Source organism: Xyrauchen texanus, chromosome 10 (assembly GCF_025860055.1).
Source record: "Xyrauchen texanus isolate HMW12.3.18 chromosome 10, RBS_HiC_50CHRs, whole genome shotgun sequence".
Classification (NCBI taxonomy): domain Eukaryota; kingdom Metazoa; phylum Chordata; class Actinopteri; order Cypriniformes; family Catostomidae; genus Xyrauchen; species Xyrauchen texanus.
The window spans coordinates 869,014-889,717 of record NC_068285.1 but is presented as its reverse complement, the minus strand read 5'-3'; the positions used below and the strand labels follow the sequence as shown (position 1 = coordinate 889,717).

Genomic DNA, 20,704 nt, shown 5'->3' with positions numbered 1-20,704 from the left:
TAAGTAAAACAAAATATTGTAAACATCTTAATAGACAAAGTTTAAAATAATTGCATTAGAAATGTCATAAATCATGTTACAATGATTCTGATATAATGATATATGTACATGACTGTGGGATGGAAAAGGATAAAGCAAATATCATTCAATTGTTTTATTGGGGAAGTTTCAGAAAGTGGTCTGGTGATAAACCACATTTTTTATTTTATTTTATAAATGATTTTAAACAACACTGTAATCTTTTGTAAAAGTGTACAAATAAAACTTGTAATATTGTTTGCAAATTCAAAATTGATAAATAAATGGCATCTTATCCTTTGTTTATTTGTTTTGTTGTTTAATACTCTGGGATTATTATTTTATTTGTTTATTTTTCTGTATCTTATTATTTGAATAACTGTATTATTTGTACCTGAGATGGAAATTATACAATGTTGATTGTTTGGGATTTTCTCTTGATGTTTTTATGTTAATATGCAGTTTAAATAAAGAAATAAAGAAACATTCAGCGATTATCGGCGATAACTCTTAAACGACTTTCTAAAATAGTATTTCTGTAAAACATGGAAACTAATAATATTCTTCAAGCTTGTTTTCATTATTTTCACATGATATTATGAGCATTTGTCTGCAAAATCTGTCGCAATGTGAGTTAAAGATTATTTTTGTAATATTCATTTGTTTTGTTAGAGACACTAAATCATCATTCACTAGAGGAGGACAGTGCGCTACTTTCACGTTTTCCTATTTGAGAAAATAACAAACATTTTCTATTGAATGATGTTGGTTTCGTGTCTTTATCTCCTTCAACAAAAAACAATAACAAAAATAATGTTTATATCACACATGCAGTTCACACACCAAGTTATTACACAAAAGGAGGAACTCTTCCGGTGTAACTCAAAATAATGAAAACAAGCTTGAAGAATATTATTAGCTTTCCATGTTTTACAGTAATACTATTTTGGAAAATAAGCACTCTCTGTAACTCCTCACACACAATTAGTTGATTATAAAACGCTTGCAGCAACTCTCAGACACATAAAGCGCTTGAAGTGCATCACATTCTACACCCATCTACAAACTGTTGCTCAGGCTGCAGCATAAGGTGATTGATTTTATTTTTCTCAAAATAATAATAATAATAATAAAGAATAACAGTTTCATGCAGAATATTGGATGGGCAGGCACGTGCACACATAGACATCAAAAGGGGCTTGAGCACCTGCCTTTTTTATTCCTGGAGAGAAAGTGCCCTTTTTTCTGTTTTTTTTTTTTTTTGTAATTTATTTATTTTAAATAATATATATTCCTGTTTGCGAAGAATGCGCACAGCTTCCCTGTCAAGCAAATATATTTATTGAATAGTGTATTGGGTCTTCGAATTTACTGCTGATTAGCCAAAGACAAAGTTAACCTGTGTCTTGCTAGCATGCATGCCTCATGAGCTACTAGCTAATGTAATAAGTTAGTACAGTTTAGCTAAGGCAAATATATCATGGCCATACAGTGCTACTGTACTAAATGGGGACCCTACAGGTGAATACAGTGTGTGTGTCTAATAACATCATCACAATCGATAAACTGATATGCAAATTAGGCGTCAACTAGTTAAAATGCGCATATTTGCATCTAATTGACGGGGCAATGCAGGTAAATAGGATAAACAAAATAATTAAAGCATATCACCACAGAACGTCCCCAGTTAATGACTTACATCAAGAGTCTTTCCCCCTGAAATTTAGAAATCTAAATTGGTGAATTTAGAAGAAATGTACAGATGCAAACAGATGGAGGATAGTAGGTTTAAAACAAACTCCATCTAAATGTGGATTTTGAAGGTTTTATTTGATGATGATGATACAGTCCTCCCTCAAATGTGAAACTAAGTCCATGTCACCATCAGTTATTGTGTATGTGTGTGTGTGTACATGCATAGCAATAATAATATTATATTTTTGTATAATATATTATGTACATATTATGTATTTGATTAAAACATTCAGGCAATTCAGTATTCTGATGCTTGGTTGTGTGAAGCTAAAAAGTTATTTTGCTTGTGAAACAAAAAGTATTTAAACAATTAATTTTAATCATGCCTGCAGGCAGCATAATGCCAAAAAAAGAAAGGATACAGAAAAGGAAGGAGAAGGAGCGCCAGGAAACAGTAAAATTAACAAAATAGCAGCAACAGCCCTCTTCAGTTTAGAGTGAATATTTGTGTTGATTTTTGTCAAAGTATTCTGATAACACCAAAATAATTAAAATGATGTAGTGCCTTGTGCAAAAATAAACAAATTATTAGTAAAACACGCCCCTCTGCTTAATGCAGTTATTTAGGTTATTCTAAATATATACTTGAAACTAGTAGCATAGAAAACATGCACATTGTGACACCTAGTGAATGCTAAGGAGACCATGGTTTCTGTGTGAACTGATTATTTTGTAGACATCTTTTGAAAATGAAACAATTGCGTGAGTTTGAGGAAGATAAAATTAATTATCTTTTTAAATTAATTTTTTAAAAAGGAAGTCAGAGTTGTGTTAATATATATACTTTTTTGTTTAAAAAAAAGTAAAAAATACGTAATTATGAGAAGTGCCCTTTTTTTCACTTGAGCCCCTGCACCTCAAAATGTCTGTGCACGTCCCTGTGGATGGGAATATAATATTCTGAATTAGAAATCAGTCTAAAAACAGTTACTTGACAATAGCAGCACATGTCAGCTGTTCTGGCCTGAAGCAATACCAAACAATGCCCATTTTATGCCATGACCATATAATGTCATTTTTAATTTCAAGTTATCACATTGCTTCATATTCCATGGCCATATAATGTCATTTTTAATTTCATGTTATCACATTGCTTCATATTCCATGACCATATAATGTCATTTTTAATTTCATGTTATCACATTGCTTCATATTCCATGGCCATATAATGTCATTTTTAATTTCATGTTATCACATTGCTTCATATTTCATGGCCATATAATGTCATTTTTAATTTCATGTTATCACATTGCTTCATATTTCATGGCCATATAATGTCATTTTTAATTTCATGTTATCACATTGCTTCATATTTCATGGCCATATAATGTCATTTTTAATTTCATGTTATCACATTGCTTCATATTTCATGGCCATATAATGTCATTTTTAATTTCATGTTATCACATTGCTTCATATTCCATGGTCATTCAAATGTGAAAATGATGGTAGAAGGTATATAGTAACATTGTTTTGAACGCTATTATCCCCCCACCAACCCCCCAAAATGATCCTCTCCAGCTGTCTTAAATAATGAAGGAGCTGAGAGTCTTAAGGAACCTTTATGAATCACACTTATTCTTAAATCTAGAAATATGAGTAAAATTCTGTCATTCTTAGAGTTTATACATATGGCCCCTGTTCTTTAAGGGTGCGTTCACACCAGTATTTTAGGTGTGTCACCGGGTCATAAACATTTCAACCCTTTTCTGTGAAGACAAGTGATGATAGTGATGTAGTGTCTGTAGTGATGATATTTGGTTACATGTTTGTAGTATGTCCATATCTATAGTGTCATTTATACATTTTGTCAAGCTTGTACTTTTACAGGTGAGAATCTTATTTGAGAAAATAAGAAATATTTGGGTTTACAGATATTTATAATTCAGAATATTATATTTCCATCCAATATTCTGCATGAAACTGTTATTCTTTATAATTATTATTATTTTGAGTTTAAATAATAATTGACCTTATGTTGCAGCCTGAGCAACAGTTTGCCAGTTTAAATGATGGTGTAGAATGTGATGCAGTCCGAGTTTACATGAGGATGTCTTAACTGTATCTTTTTCATTTGTCTTTTCAATTTCAGCGTTGGACTCGTTTCCATCCTGTGTGGCCTCTCCTGCATTTACTGTCATTGCTTGCATCTGATTCAGCAACTCTCATTCTACATTACTGTTTGCTTGCATTTTGAACCCTTGGCAATAATAAAAGTCTTAGAAGTTTTCGTTTGGGCTGTAGTCGTACGTTCAAGTTTGTTTTTCATTGATTTAATGTGCTTGTGTGGATATTTGCTATGAAGACAATTATTTATTTCACAGTACATCATATATGGGATCATGCAAAGACTCTGCATGAAAAATAACCTCTTATACACACTGTCATATTAATCCAAATAAATGTATCAGTATTGGCTTTTATCGTTTCTAAATCAATATTAAGGAAAATAATTTTTGTTCCATAGTAACTATTATTTTTATTAGTAAAACCATAGCAACCACAAAACCATCTTAATGTCAATCTGCAAAACAAAACATGGTTTCTGCATAAAATCCATTATCATAGTTCATTTAAGGGATGTTTTAAGGAATATCCACATTTCTTATGGTTAAATCCAAAATGGGTTTTATATTTTAGTTTAATATTTCCTTTCTCTGAGTTGCAAGGTGGTCTGATGATAAAGGGAACACATGGGCGAAGGGATTTTGCAAGTGTTGTTGTCAGATGAGGGACGGTCGCGATCTCTGGCCCGGACGAAAACTGGACTTGAATGTTACAAAGCGGGCCAAAGTGGAAGTTCGCAATGTCCGGGGAACGTCCCCTGTTTTCTGGGAAGAGAAGGAAATTACATAAGGAGAGAAAAATAGAGTTCGACAGTTTTTGTTCCACTGAATCGTCTGAAACAATCAATAAATTCATTGTGAAGTATTTTGTTGGTGATATTCTAGTCAGTAAAGAGGAACATCAACAGTTCTTGACAGGTGAGTACTGAACTGCTGTTAAACAGTGAGGTTAAGTTAGTTTTGTTTTTGATGTTTCAGACACATTCAGTGATGGGGAGGGTCTCAAGATGGCGGAGTGAACAGTCGTATATTTTACAGCTGAGAAAAGAAAATAGGGTCTACTCATTTCAACTAAGATTTGTATTATATAGTTGCAAAAGTCAATTGATCAAGAGTGATAATAATAGTTATTTTTATTTGTTATTTATTAGTATAGCTACTAAAAATCATCAGAGAGGTACTTTCTTATTTGCGGAAGTTAACTTCAGTAAGACATCATAATGCAGAAATCTGTAGACACGTCGAGTCTGCTGCAAAAGAAAAAAAGCCAGATACTTGAAGTCCACTCTTATACTTGTGAAGCGAAAGATGGAGAAATGTGTAACTCTGACCCAAACACCCCAACAAAACATCCACAGAAAAAGCCACGAACGATGATGGATGTGAGTCTTTAAGTGAAATGCAAGAAAACATCTTTCGTATCTTGACTGTGAAAATCGATGAAAGAGCGAATCAAACTGACATGGCAGTAAAATCTCTGTTTATTAATATATGGTTTGATAATAACATTGTATTAGTCAGTTAATGAACAGTGATGGAGGTTTGTCATCATACACAGATTTGATTAACAAGTTTAAAATCCCAATTAGACTTTTAGACAATTGTGATGGACGCTAAACACACAAAGATATTTTGTATCTTCTCAAGAATAACTGCAGTGAAAACCCTTTGATTATTTCATAAGTAAAACAAAATATTGTAAACATCTTAATAGACAAAGTTTAAAATAATTGCATTAGAAATGTCATAAATCATGTTACAATGATTCTGATATAATGATATATGTAAATGACTGTGGGATGGAAAAGGATAAAGCAAATATCATTCAATTGTTTTATTGGGGAAGTTTCAGAAAGTGGTCTGGTGATAAACCACATTTTTTATTTTATTTTATAAATGATTTTAAACAATACTGTAATCGTTTGTATAAGTGTACAAATAAAAAAAAAGCTTCCAGGGCTTGTAATATTGTTTGCAAATTCAAAATTGATAAATAAATGGCATCTTATCCCTTTGTTTATTTGTTTTGTTGTTTAATACTCTGGGATTATTATTTTATTTGTTTAATTTTTCTGTATCTTATTATTTGAATAACTGTATTATTTGTACCTGAGATGGAAATTATACAATGTTCATTGTGTGGGATTTTCTCTTGATGTTTTTATGTTATTATGCAGTTTAAATAAATAAATAAAGAAACATTCAGCGATTATCGGCGATAACTCTTAAACGATAATATTCTTCAAACTTGTTTTAATTATTTTCACATGATATTATGAGCATTTGTCTGCAAAATCTGTCGCAATGTGAGTTAAACCTTATTTTTGTAATATTCATTTGTTTTGTTAGAGACACTAAATCATCATCACTAGAGGAGGACAGTGCGCTACTTTCACGTTTTCCTATTTGAGAAAATAACAAACATTTTCTATTGAATGATGTTGGTTTCGTGTCTATTTCAACAAAAAACTATAACAAAAATAATGTTTATATTTGCACATGCAGTTCACACACCAAGTTATTACAAAAAGGAGGAACTCTTCCGGGGTAACTCAAAATAATGAAAACAAGCTTGAAGAATATTATTAGTTTCCATGTTTTACAGTAATACTATTTTGGAAAATAACAACTCTCTGTAACTCCTCACACACAATTGGTTGATTATAAAACGCTTGCAGCAACTCTCAGACACGTAAAGCGCTTGAAGTGCATCACATTCACTGACGTGCGGTCTGGGTAGGCAATAGGCACTGCCTACCCTGCCAAAATTCACAAATAAAATGTTTATTAAATAATAAACTTGTATTTGGATTTTTATTCTTGTGATTTATACATGCAATATGTGTGTTATTCCAATTGTTTAGACGTTATGATGACAAATGTAGCAGTTACGCATAATCAACTAAAAACAAATGGTAGAATAAGCAGTGCTTTTACGGTCCATTCATTGCAGACGACAAGCGGAAAACCCATGTTGCGCATGCGCACTTCGATCCTGTATTCTTTAACATGTACGGCAAAAAGCACAAATCTGCTGTGCCTTTTGACGTAAATATGTTATGCCCGTAATCATCTCCGTTACGTATCAGACATGGACCAATTAAAATCGAGATATTCCTGGACATTTGCGTAGCTAACGTCATTACACCACAGCTAGCGTACATGCCTAATCCCCGCAAAATTCAAAATGACAGCACCAGCCGTAATCACGGAATTAAGAAATTTTTCCAAGCTCGATTTTAATTCCAAATAGGAGTTAATTGCAAGAGGGAGGTCTACGCCAGCCTTAGATGGACTAGTACAGCAAAAGGGCCCAAAATTATCCGATCATTTCAAACTGATTGGTATGTAAGAAAAGATTGGCTATGTGGCTGCGCTAACAATCAGCGGCTGTACTGCTATCCCTGCCTGCTTTTTTCAACCAGTCAGACTGTTTGGACTTCAGCGGGATATTGTGATTTGAACAACCTGCCCGCAGCTTTAACCAAGCATGAAAAGTCGTCAGCTCACATCCAGTGTCAAATTACACTGAAAACCTTTGGAAAATCTCGGATCGACCTTGCACTTGATGAGCAAAGGAAGCTGAATATAACCTACCACAATGAAAAGGTAAAGGAAAACCGAGAGGTTTTGAAGGATCTGATAAATGCATAATGTTCACTGTTTACGCACTTGTGTGTGTGTGTGTGTGTGTGTGTGCGTGAGAGAGAGAGAGAGAGAGAGAGAGAGAGAGAGAGTACACGATATACATCCTGATTTGTACATTTCTTGATATGCTGCGCTTGTGTGTAACGTTCACTGTTATTACGTATTATTAGCTTAAACAATAAATCAGGTAATCTGGCTTTCATAACTCAGTGCCTAGCCTCTTTAAGACATCACCGCACGTCACTGATCACATTCTACACCCATCTACAAACTGTTGCTCAGGCTGCAGCATAAGGTGATTGATTTTATTTTTCTCAAAATAATAATAATAATAATAATAATAAAGAATAACAGTTTCATGCAGAATATTGGATGGGAATATAATATTCTGAATTAGAAATCAGTCTAAAATCAGTTACTTGACAATAGCAGCATATGTCAGCTGTTCTGGCCTGAAGCAATCCCAAACAATGACCATATAATGTCATTTTTAATTTCATGTTATCACATTGCTTCGTATTCCATGGTCATTCAAATGTGAAAATGATGGTAGAAGGTATATAGTAACATTGTTTTGAACGCTATTATCCCCCCGCCAACCCCCCAAAATGATCCTCTCCAGCTCTCTTAAATAATGAAGGAGCTGAGAGTCTTAACACATATGAACCTTTATGAATCACACTTATTCTTAAATCTAGAAATATGAGTAAAATTCTGTCATTCTTAGAGTTTATACATATGGCCCCTGTTCTTTAAGGGTGTTCACACCAGTATTTTTGATCTGTCACCTTGTCATAAACAATTTTTGTATATTTTTGTAATATCCACATTTCTTATGGTTAAATCCTAAATTAGTTTTATATTTTAGTTTAATATTTCCTTTCTCTGAGTTGCAAGGTGGTCTGATGATAAAGGGAACACATGGGCGAAGGGATTTTGCAAGTGTTGTTGTGGAAAGGTCAGTTGAGGGACGGTCGCGATCTCTGACCCGGACGAAAACTGGACTTGTAGCGAATGTACACGGGCCAAAGTGGAAGTTCGCAATGTCCGGGGGACGTCCCCTGTTTTCTGGGAAGAGATGGAAATTACATAAGGAGAGAAACATAGAAAAAGTTCGACAGTTTTTGTTCCACTGAATTGTCTGAAACAATCAATAAATTCATTGTGAAGTATTTTGTTGGTGATATTCTAGTCAGTAAAGAGGAACATCAACAGTTCTTGACAGGTGAGTACTGAACTGCTGTTAAACAGTGAGGTTAAGTTAGTTTTGTTTTTGATGTTTCAGACACATTCAGTGATGGGGAGGGTCTCAAGATGGCGGAGTGAACAGTCGTATATTTTACAGCTGAGAAAAGAAATTAGGGTTTACTCATTTCAGCTAAGATTTGTATTATATAGTTGCAAATGTCGATTGATCAAGAGTGATAATAATAGTTTTTGGCATTTATTAGTAGTTATAGCTGATAAAAATCATCAGAGAGGAACTTTCTAATTTGCCGAAGCTAGCTAACTTCAGAAAGAAGTATGTAATATGTCCTGTGACATACACAACACTGTACTTCACACAACGTCGTTGTCATAGCTGTTACCACAAGGGGCAAAACGAAAGTTGCACTAAAAAATAAAGGAGGACCTCTTCCCGGGGTAAATAACATTGCGATGGCTTTTGCAGGTAAATGCTCATAATATCGTGTGAAAATAATGAAAACAACTTTGAAGTATAGTATTATCTTTGCCCCAAGTGAAGGAGTTCAAGTACCTCGGGGTCTTGTTCACGAGTGAGGGGACAATGGAGCGGGAGGTTGGCTGGAGAATCGGGGCAGCGGGGGCGGTATTGCACTCGCTCTATCGCACCGTTGTCACGAAAAGAGAGCTGAGCCGGAAGGCAAAGCTCTCGATCTACCGGTCAGTTTTTGTTCCTACCCTCACCTATGGTCATGAAGGCTGGGTCATGACCGAAAGAACAAGGTGGCGAGTAAAAGCGGCCGAAATACTTAGAGATAGGGTGAGGAGCTCAGTCATCCGTGAGGAGCTCGGAGTAGAGCCGCTGCTCCTTTGCGTCGAAAGGAGTCAGTTGAGGTGGTTTGGGCATCTGGTAAGGATGCCCCATGTGCGCCTCCCTAGGGAGGTGTTTCAGGCATGTCCAGCTGGGAGGAGGCCTCGGGGAAGACCCAGGATTAGGTGGAGAGATTACATCTCCACACTGGCCTGGGAACGCCTCGGGGTCCCCCAGTTAGAGTTGGTTAATGTGGCTCGGGATAGGGAAGTTTGGGGCCCCCTGCTGGAGCTGCTGCCCCCGTGACTCGACTTCGGATAAGCGGTTGAAGATGGATGGAGTATTATCTTTCCATATTTTAGAGTAACTATTTTGTAAAATATTTTCTAAGCCGTTTAAGAGTTTTTGCCTTTTATCACTGAATGTGTCTGGAATATCAAAAACAAAACTAACTTTAATTAGCTCTTGAAAAAAACAAATCAAAACAAGACAACAATAATAAACCTTTCAAACTATCAGCTACAGTAAGACATCTAACAGATATCTAAGTATTAATCACAGCAGAACAAACAGATACTGAGACTTTTGCTCTTTTATCTGAATTGTCAGTATGTGTTCAGTTTCTTTGGCACTGAAATGTTATTTCTTCTATTGACTTGAAACGTTGCTTTGTTTTCTTCTGTTGAGTCTTCTGATGTTTTCTCTTTATGCTGGTGTTTAACATGTCATAAAAGCTGACAGTCTGCAATTGAACCTCATTGATTCATTTCTAATGGAATATTCTAGAGGACAAATAAAAACAAATATGTGTCAGTATTGAACAAATAAACACGTCACAAATATAGATGATGTCCCGTTTGTTGACAGGTGTTCAGTGGACTGTTCAGATGATGTCATGGACTCCACAAAGGATCTCAGTGGACAGACAGACACAGGGAAGGTCAAGAGGTCAGAGGATTTCAATGCTTTAATAAAATACACTGATAGATATTTCTGATATGCTGCACAACACTACAGTATAAAAACACTGAGGAGAAATGAGAACAGACTGGATTATCTCAAGTATAAACATGTGAAAACAGCTTCAGGGTAAAGTGAGATCTACAGTCAGATGACAGTGAGACCGGTTTGATTCAGTCACAGACAGAACTGGAGAAATGTACATTATTTGGGATTGGGGTCAAAGGTCATTTGTGTGTATGTTTCTCCTGTAAATGTGAATTTTATTATTTAATTCTTGTGAAAACAGTTTTTCAGAAAGCAGCACATTGCATTGTATAGTGTACATCAATTCTGTGCATTTATTGGCATGTAAATTTTAAACTCTTCAGTCGTAGCTGAAAGTTATTCGGCCCTCGTAAAAGAGTCGCCCTTCATCCACTAGACAGACAGATAAACTCTTCCACAAGTGAGTTGAACTGAAGAATGGATTTATTAGCACACCACCACTTAGGGTTGCCACCTGTCCTGTAAAACAAGGGATCGTCCCATATTTAAAGATAAAATGATGCATCCGGTATTGAATCAATACAGGATGAGATTTGTCCCGTGTTAAGGGACCATCTGAAATGTCCAAAAATGTCTTGCCACACAAGTTTTTTTTTCTATATAAATGTTCAATAAGACCAAATAATGTACGAATACAATGATAAAGACAAGTACAGATGAAGGAAAAAATAAACAAATAAAATAAATAATAATGATTAAAAAAAAATATGTATAAACAATAAAAAAATAAAATAAAGTATAAACCATCCAAAATATATACATAAATAAGATCAAAAAGACAATTAACTGAAAAATTTAAATAAATATATTTTTAACATATTAATGATGTATTTTCATGGCTCAAGAAAGTTCTCATTTTAGCATATAAGAAACAATATTATATTTTTATGAATACTAATTACGCATATTATTATATGTGTTTATTATATTATAACCCCCACCCCCTTATTAAGTGTCCCTTATTTAAAACTTCAAAAGTGTCACCTCTAAATAGAGTTGAAGAGAGTTAAACTGAAATAAAGGGGTAAAAAAGGAACAAATAAGTTTATTAAGTCTGTACATTAAAGAAATGTCCGTAAAACACACAAGGTGTGTGAGAATCAGCAATGTTCAGCTGGTTAGCATGTATTTCAGAAGTCTCATGTTCGGACTGTTTCAATGACAACATGACACTGAAAACACTGGAAAAGAACATGTTACCCCCTTGAAGAAGAGAGAAATATTGGGAAGAGTAAAACTGAGAAACTGATGAGAGGAAAAGAGTGTTTGTGAGAGTTTGTAGTTTTTAAAACAGTGTTTAATTGCTGTTGTGTTTTAGTGTCATTCATGGAGAATCTCCTGAATCCAGCTGTGTGTCCATGAAGAGTGACCGGTCAATGGATGCTCCACATAAATTCAGTTCAGGAGCCCCTTGTGCTGATGTGAGGTGAGGACTCTCATGTTGACTGACAGTATGAACGTGTACACCACAGTCTGAGGGACGATTAGAAAGAATCCAGTGTAAAAAATATAAATCAAAAAGGAAATATGCAATTATAATAAAAATAATGAGTCCTTCTTCAGCTGATTGCTTTACTGTAACAGTTTCATTGGCATCTCTTCACAAGAGCTCATCTTTATACTGTACAGTAATATCATGTGAACATGACAGAGATGATCAGACATGACAAGAGATTGTTCCTCAGGTTTATCACAGGACATACAGTCTGCTGGAGATCACAATGTTACTAAAAAAGGACATGTTGACTATATGTTACAGTATGTTTCCACCTGTGCTACAGTAATCTGTGTCTGATAAAGAATATGTTGTAGGGATATGTGTTGACACTTTTTCACTTTTGTTTGACAGTATTTCAGTGACACTTAAAAACTGAAGAAATTGTCTCGTACTACATTGAATACGACACAATAAAGAGGCTGTTTATGTTTTTAAAGGAATTCTGGTCTCTGTAAAAAATACAAGATCCTTAAAAACTTCCAATGATCTTGTAATCAGTTGCAATTGCATGGGGCCCCGGACGTCAAGAGGGCCCCCACACCGGTAGGAAAGCTCATCAAAAAGCGCTTGAAGTGACATGATGTTCTGGGTACAGACGTGAACACGCCGTTGTCAGCGCTCTCAGAGCGGTTCACGTTAGAAGCTGCTGGGTTCAGGTCAGCAGGACTTTGGGTTTGTAATTTATGAAAAAATATTCAGAACTTCTTTCACTCACACGCTCAGATACACGTGAACGGATGAGTTAGGGGCCGTTCACTCCAAACGTATTTTTGTGTGCTTCTGCTCTGTTGTTTCATTGTTTTCCAATGTACACGTGCTGGACGAACGTCCTTGACTGCTGCACCGCGTCTCTGTGTTTCTTCAGTGTGTCACGCAGTGACCATGTAACGAGGCAGACGAGAATGAGGATCTAAGTGCAGCTTTTAATGAACACAAAAGATGAACACGGTAACTCAGAGTGTAAAGAAAAACCAAGAACAGGGCTTAAAACAAGACATGAATACATTCAACAACTGACAACCGGTGAGCAAACAAACAGGGCTTTAAATACACAAAGGACTAATGACAAATTAAACACAGGTGAGGACAACAGGAGACAGCTAGCAGTGATGAGGGCAGGGAATTATGGGAAGTGTAGTCCATGGGAAACATTAATTGATGGATTATAATATTAATAAATACCAACTCAATTCCAAAATGTTACTGGTGAAGTAGATTCTTGCACACCCTGTTCACAAAAAACAACAACAACTGGAAAACATCATTCATTATAATTAACTAGATTTTTATTTCATTAAACATTTTGAATGTTGGCTACAACGGCTTATAGGATGAATTTAAAATTATGATTTAAAAATAAATTTTACGTAATATAAGCAACTATTTTCAGAATGGGACCCCGGGTTGGTCTGTTGCTCGGGGCCTCAGAAATCGTAATCCCGCCCCTGCTTGTAATGTCCCGTTATGTCGTGTTTTGTGTTCTGAATGATCAAATAAAACACACGTCCTCACTGCAGCTTCAGGATTTCTCAGTTCATTAAAAATGAAAATTGTGTCATAATTCACTCACCCTCATGCAGAAGACACAAAAGCAGATGTTTTAATGAATATGGTGAGTGGTCTTGTTAATACAATGGCAGTGGAGAGTGACTCACTTTAAAACTTAAAATAAAAGTATAAATGTGTAATTTTTCACTGTAAATCTTGACGTCTGTTGTGCATTCATGAGTGCTGTGAGAGATGTTTGTTCACAGCGGCTCGAGTGTTTATGTGAGAACTTATGTTGATGTTATGTTTTTCAGATTACTAAAAAAACACATGAACTAAACTCTGTTTAATTGCTGTTTTAGTGTCATTCATGGAGAATCTCCTGAACCCAGCTGTGTGTCCATGAAGAGTGACCAGTCAATGAATCGTCCAATTTTCTTCAGTTCAGGAGAATCTTTGATCAAATACAGAAACAAACAGGATGAATCAGAGTCAACTGCTGGGAAAGTGCCATTGGACTCCATTTTTGAGGTGTGTGTGTGTGAGAGAGTTTTTTTTTTTGCTTCACCCTCATCTTAATAACACACACACACACACACACACACACACACACACTCACTGATGAATTCAAGACAACTAAAGCACAAATAAAATGAGTGGTGATTCTTGTCCACTGATCCTTCAGTTCCTCTCTGTTACTGAATGAAGTTTGTTGTTTGAATGTTCATTGATTTCAGGAACTTGAGCACAAAATCATCTCTCTGATGAAGAAAGAGCTGAAGAGTTTCAAGAGACTACTGATCTCAGATTCCCCAGCATGCTCTGAGAGAGAGGAGGAGGATGATGAAGGTCAGAGCAGAGTCAGAGAGGGGTTTCTGAAGATCACACTGCACGTCCTGAAGAAGATGAAGCAGACAGACCTCGCTAACACACTTCAAACCAGTAAGAGCTCGCACTCACGTCACTATTACATCACGTCACCTTCAGAGGAAACACACAGTGTCTGGATTCACTCCATATTAGTGAAAGAAAATAAACTTAATGTCTAATGACCATTAAACATCAACATCAATTATAATTCCCATTTCTTTCCTCTTTATATCAGAACTGATTTCTGTGCATCAACAAAAACTCAAAACAAAACTAAAAGAGAAATTCCAGAGAATTACTGAAGGAATGGCAAATCAAAGCAGCTCAACACTTGTGAATGAGATCTACACAGAGCTGTACATCACAGAGGGAGGGAGTGCAGAGATCAATAATGAACATGAGGTGAGACAGATTGAGACAGCATCCAGGAGAGCAGAGACACAGGAAACACCAATCAAATGCAATGACATCTTTAAAGCCTTACCTGGACAAGACAAAGCCATCAGAACTGTGCTGACTAAAGGAGTTGCTGGAATTGGGAAAACTGTCTCTGTGCAGAAGTTCATTGTGGACTGGACTGAAGGAAAAGCAAATCAGGATGTTCACTTCATATTTCCACTTCCTTTCAGAGAGCTCAATCTGATGAAGCACAAAAATATCAGTTTGATGGATCTTCTTCATCAGTTTTTCACAGATACAAAAGAACTGAGATCAACATTCCTTGATGACTACAAAGTCATTTTCATTTTTGATGGTCTGGATGAGTGTCGACTTCCTCTAGATTTCCAGAACAATGATATTTTGTGGGATGTGACAGAATCGGCCTCAGTGGATGTGCTGCTGACCAACCTCATCAAGGGGAATCTGCTTCCTTCTGCTCTGCTCTGGATCACCTCTCGACCAGCAGCAGTCAATCAGATTCCTCCTGAGTGTGTTGACCAGCTCACAGATGTACGAGGCTTCAATGACCCTCAGAAGGACGAGTATTTCAGGAAGAGAATAAAAGATGAGCGTCTGGCCAACAGAATCATCACACACATGAAATCATCAAGAAGCCTGTACATCATGTGTCACATACCAGTCTTCTGTTGGATTTCAGCCACTGTTCTTCAGAGACTGTTGAGTGAAGCAGAGAGTGCAGAGATCCCCAAGACTCTCACTCAAATGTTCACACACTTCCTGATCTTTCAGAGCAAACTGAAGAGCCAGAAGTATGATGGGAAATGTGAGGTGGATCTTCAGCAGGCTAGAAAGAGGATTCTGTCACTGGGAAAACTGGCTTTTCAACAGCTGGAAAAAGGGAACCTGATCTTCTATGAGGAGGACCTGAGAGAGTGTGGCATTGATGTCAGAGAAGCGTCAGTGTACTCGGGAGTTTGTACCCAAACCTTCAGAGAGGAGTTTGGACTGCACCTGGGGAAGGTGTTCAGCTTTGTGCATCTGAGCATTCAGGAGTTTCTCGCTGCTTTATTCAAGTTTCTGCAAAACAAGTCAAGAATGAGTGATTTCCTGAAGAGTGAAGTGGACAAGGCCTTACAGAGTGAGAACGGTCACCTGGACCTTTTCCTTCGATTCCTTCTGGGTCTCTCACTGAAGTCCAATCAGACAATCTTACGAAACCTACTGACACAGAGAGGAAGCAGCTCTGACAGCAAACAGGAAATTGTTGAGTACATTAAGATGAAGATCAGGGAGAATCCCTCTCCAGAGAAATCCATCAATCTGTTCCACTGTCTGAATGAACTCAATCATCATTCTCTAGTGCAGGAAGTACAAACATACGTGAACAGAAGAGATATCAATCGTCTCTCTGGAGTCAGTCTCTCTCCTGCTCAGTGGTCAGCTCTGGTGTTTGTGTTGCTGAACTCAGAAGAGGAGCTGGATCAGTTTAATCTGAGGAAATATGCTCCATCAGATGAATGTCTACTGATGCTGCTGCCGGTGATCAAAGCATCCAGAAAAGCTGAGTGAGTAATTTAGTGTTTTAAACTCACTTTATTGAAATTAAATAGCAGAGGTAAGATTTTAATGTACTTTGTTAGATTAAAAACAACCCCTTATACTATTTTTATGTTATTTTTGGTTTCATGCAGTGGGGATTTCTTTAAGACTGCAAGAGAAGCTCAGCTTCCCCTATAATGTCAAAAAAATAATGGTCAAATATGTACTATTGTGTAAACAATTTATTGACTAAAAATGCGTTGGAACACGTTCATCTCGAAGACGAGTTCGTTCAGAATCAGCTACATTACATATAGCAGGTCGGCTGACTCGATTTACTTCTCATACATTCCCGTAGCGTCAGTGCATTTCCCTGTTGAAGCCGAGCGTCCATTGACTTCAATGGGGCTGCTCTGAACAGTTTTTTTCAGTGCTCCGAAAATAGACGGTCATTGGATAAATGCTGCAATTATGTCCCGCCCACGGACGCTCAGCATCTCTGGGGGTGAATGAGGAGTGGGCTGGCCCGGACTCCGGGCTTCCGCGTGATGATTGGAGGATCTGTCGAAAGACTGCATCTCCTTTTGATTGACAGCGAATCTGTACTATAAGAAGTCACTGAAGCTATTTCAGCTCAGTCCCATCGTGGATTTCTCAAGTGTAGTCGAAAGACAAACTGCTGCAACCTATTTCTTTATATTTGTTTGGCGAAATTGCTAGTCAATTTGCATAATACATTTCACACAATTATACACCACATTCCTTGTTTCAGTTTTACCAAGTTTAATATATTTTGTTTTAGAGCCTTCGTTCATTCGTTCGTTCGTTCGTTCGTTCATTCATTCATTCAGTACAGTAGGCTAGGCTAGCGTCGTACGGGTGAAACTGCGCACGATGGCAGACGGTGCTAATATTGTCGACCTGATTTTGGCGAAGCCATTTGAAAGTCTTCCTTACGAGGAAAAAATTAGAATTAAACAGCAGGGCAGATCAACACCTAAGATTGATTTAGTGCAAAAAATAGGGAAAAATAACAGGTCTTTTCAGCTCTCCCGGTATGACAAAGTTAGCTGGCTGACTGGAAGTGCTGTGACAAATAAAATGTACTGCTGGCCATGCCTCTTGATGAAACCATCTCACGGATGTGTTGTTTGGTCAAAAGTGGGGTTTGGAGATCTGTCTAACTTTGACAGGGCATATAAAAGACATGAAAAGAGCAATGAACATGTGAGTGCATGTGCAAGATTAAGTTGCATGGGCAGGATCAGGGTTGAGCATGCAATCAATGAAGGTGCTCGCATTCAAGTGACTAAACATAATGAAACAGTCAAACAAAACAGGGCCTTCCTAAACCGCCTTATTGATGTAACATCCTTGCTTGGCCGACAGGAGCTGTCATTTAGGGGACATGATGAGAGTAGTGAATCATCCAACAAGGGAAATTACAGGGAGTTCACAGAAACATTATCTAAATATGACTCTGTACTGTCCACACAATTAGAGTCCTCAACTGTGTTTTCTGGTATGTCCCATACTATTCAAAATGACTTGATCTCTGCTCTTGCAGCCACCATTTCTGATCAGATCAGAGATGAAATTCAGGATGCTCCCTTTTTTGGATGGCAGGTGGATGAAACAACTGATATATCCTGCCGTGCCCAACTCTCTGTCATTGTTACGCTATGTGGATAGTGCAGGTAAAATTCAGGAGCGCTTTATTGGATTTTTGATGTTTCTGGAGGGCGAGATGCTCAGTCCGTTTTTGATGTTTTAAATGAGAACATGCAGGCCTACAATTTTAAGGATAAGCTTGTGTCACAGACCTATGATGGGGCTGCTGTCATGGCTTCAGCACTCAATGGTCTGCAGGCCAAAGTGAAAGCAATAGCCCCAAGTGCAATGTTTGTGCATTGCTATGCACACAGACTGAATCTGGTGCTGTCACAGGGGGCTAAATACTTGCCTGAGTGCAGAATTTTTTTTTGCATCACTCTCTGGGTTTGGCACATTTTTTTCAAAATCCACAAAGAGGACGTCTTTTCTGGAGTCTGCAGGCTGTTCAAGGTTGCCCAGAAACGCTCCTACTCGATGGAATTTCACATCACGGATAGTGAGCACTGTGGCAAACAATTATGATGGCCTCCTGCAGACATTTGAAAACATCATTGCAGACACGACAATTGATGATGATACACTGGATTGTGCCAAAGTCTTTCTGAGGAAACTGGAGGATTTTGAGTTTGTGTTCATGTTGTACACATATGAACAAATCTTCACTGAGACTGATGTGGTCTTTGATGTTGTCCAGCAGAGGGCGATGGATGTTTTTTACTGCAAGAAAAGAATTGAATCTCTTCTTGCATTTGTCAAAGAGAAAAGGTCAGAGGGGGCTTTCCAAGCTGTTTATGCCAAAACAGCAGATCTCACATCAGACCCACGAGATGAGCCCATGAGAAAGCGCCGTCTGACCCAATTGCAGGATCCCCAAGAGCACTACAGAAATCTCTACATGGCCATCCTTGATAAAATCTTGGAGCAGATTCCTCAACGTTTTTCAATTTGGAAAGTATGCTCTTCTTAGAATTAGTCAATCCAGGGAAATTTGATGACATGAGACAAGAATTTCCAGAGGAGACCTTCCAAAGTGTCCTGAAAAGTTATGGCCATCACTTTGATTCAGGGAGACTGAAGTCTGAACTTCAAGTCCTGTATTCAGATCAGGACTTGCAGGGTAACAGGGGAAAGCTGTGTGATTACTTGGTGTTCCTCAAAGACATGGAGTTGGACAGTGCAATGCCTCACCTTTACAAACTGTTCTCATTAGTGGCAACAATTGGAGCTACATCTGCAGGTGTAGAAAGGAGCTTCTCCTGTTTAAAGCGTCTCAAGTCCTACACCCGTAACACAATGGGCCGTTTAAGTCGTTTAAGCAGCCTAGCTCTGCTGGCCATTGAGAAGACACTGGTCAAGTCACTGGAAAAGACGCCTAGTTGGTACGACAGAGTCACAGTGCATTTTCTCGAAAAGGAATGTAGGGCAGAATTTACTTTTAAATAAGTTTATAATGTAGGCCAAAAATGAGCTTCCCCTCTTTGAAAGACCAGCAGCCGCCACTGGTTTCATGTGTTACTTTTAATAGTTTTACCTTCATTTTAAACAGACATTGCAGCCAAATAGATTAAAAATGTTTAATGCATAGTAAAAAAAGTCTCATTTAAAATAACAAAAGCATGTTTTCTACAGTTTTCCACTAAATAAATACAAAACGATACTTTATTTACTTTATACTGATACTTTATCATTTTTATTTATGCTTCCACATACAATAATACACATCCGCCTCATAAATAAATCATAATTTACCTGCATATATGTAAAGGTATCAATGGAAAGGAGGAGGCGAGAACCGGCTTTTCAATATAAATAATAGTTTAATGATAAACTTAAAAGACAACATAAACACACACATGATGGACATGTCCGTAAACGATCTCTCTCTCCCGCACGATCCTCTGCAGTCGACCTTTAAACCTCAGAGGCTTGATTAGCCTAATACGTGACCGGGTGTGTATGATCACGACCCGGCCCCGCCCTCCGCCCTGCCACAATATATTTGTACTAAAACATTTCTTTAATGAACATGATGTGCAAAAACCCAGTTAAATATGATACAATACTGAATTATTATCGGGGGACTCAGTCAAGTTTATTATTATAATATAATACTGAATAATTATTACTATTATTTTAAAGGTTTTATTGTTTTATACTTTAGTAATTTATTTGTCACATTGTAGCTTCCTTTATTCCTGCAATGTTTATTTTACATAGTTTTTCTGTTTCTGTTTTGATAATCCTTTAATAGATTTTACTAAAAACTTTATTAAATTATGTTATACTATAATATATAAAATTGCATTAAGATGTGAATAATATAGAGATCAATATTTATTTAGATTGGTGATGAATTATTAGTTTAGACGCCTTTATGTCAAGTGTTTAACTTTGTTGACTGATTTACTGAGGTGACATTATTGTTAAATTAGAAGATTGTACACAGAGGAAAAGAGAATTTGGTGATAAATATTGTGTTATCATCTGTAGGTAATGTTTTCATCTAAGTGTAATCAATAGATGTTTAACTTCATGCAGCACTGTGTGATCAGATCCAATCAGAGTTTGACTTGAAGCAGTGCATGTCGGTTAGAAATGTGTGACTTAAGATGGCATCAGTGCCACGTCACCGTGATGTATGCCATTAAATAACCGCGAGAGCAATTCAAGAACAGCCTGCTGGCACTGCCAATGCAGCTTTTCCAGAGTGGTTGCAAGAGATCTGATGATGTCACAACTTATTCATGATTGGCCAGAATCACAGATGACAATGGTGACGTGTGTTTCATGGGATGCGACACA

General features: G+C 37.0%; 1 protein-coding gene across 6 annotated transcripts in view; it reads left to right on the top strand.

Moving 5' to 3' along the window:
* The window catches only part of LOC127650631 (NACHT, LRR and PYD domains-containing protein 3-like), a 280,247-nt gene that overhangs the window by 49,766 nt on the left and 209,777 nt on the right, over nucleotides 1-20,704 (top strand). For 3 of the 6 annotated variants that reach the window (XM_052136189.1, XM_052136185.1, XM_052136188.1), the window contains exons 1-6: nucleotides 8,567-8,712; nucleotides 10,351-10,431; nucleotides 11,810-11,917; nucleotides 13,840-14,008; nucleotides 14,215-14,419; nucleotides 14,583-16,314. The exons of 1 other annotated variant lie outside the window; for it this stretch is intronic. In XM_052136189.1, the coding sequence (XP_051992149.1) occupies nucleotides 10,379-10,431; nucleotides 11,810-11,917; nucleotides 13,840-14,008; nucleotides 14,215-14,419; nucleotides 14,583-16,314 (2,267 nt within the window). In that variant the 5' untranslated portion in view covers nucleotides 8,567-8,712; nucleotides 10,351-10,378. Of the gene's footprint in view, nucleotides 1-4,634; nucleotides 4,758-8,566; nucleotides 8,713-10,350; nucleotides 10,432-11,809; nucleotides 11,918-13,839; nucleotides 14,009-14,214; nucleotides 14,420-14,582; nucleotides 16,315-20,704 lie in introns of those variants that run through there. 2 more of the 6 variants (XM_052136187.1, XM_052136186.1) reach the window with 2 other exon arrangements.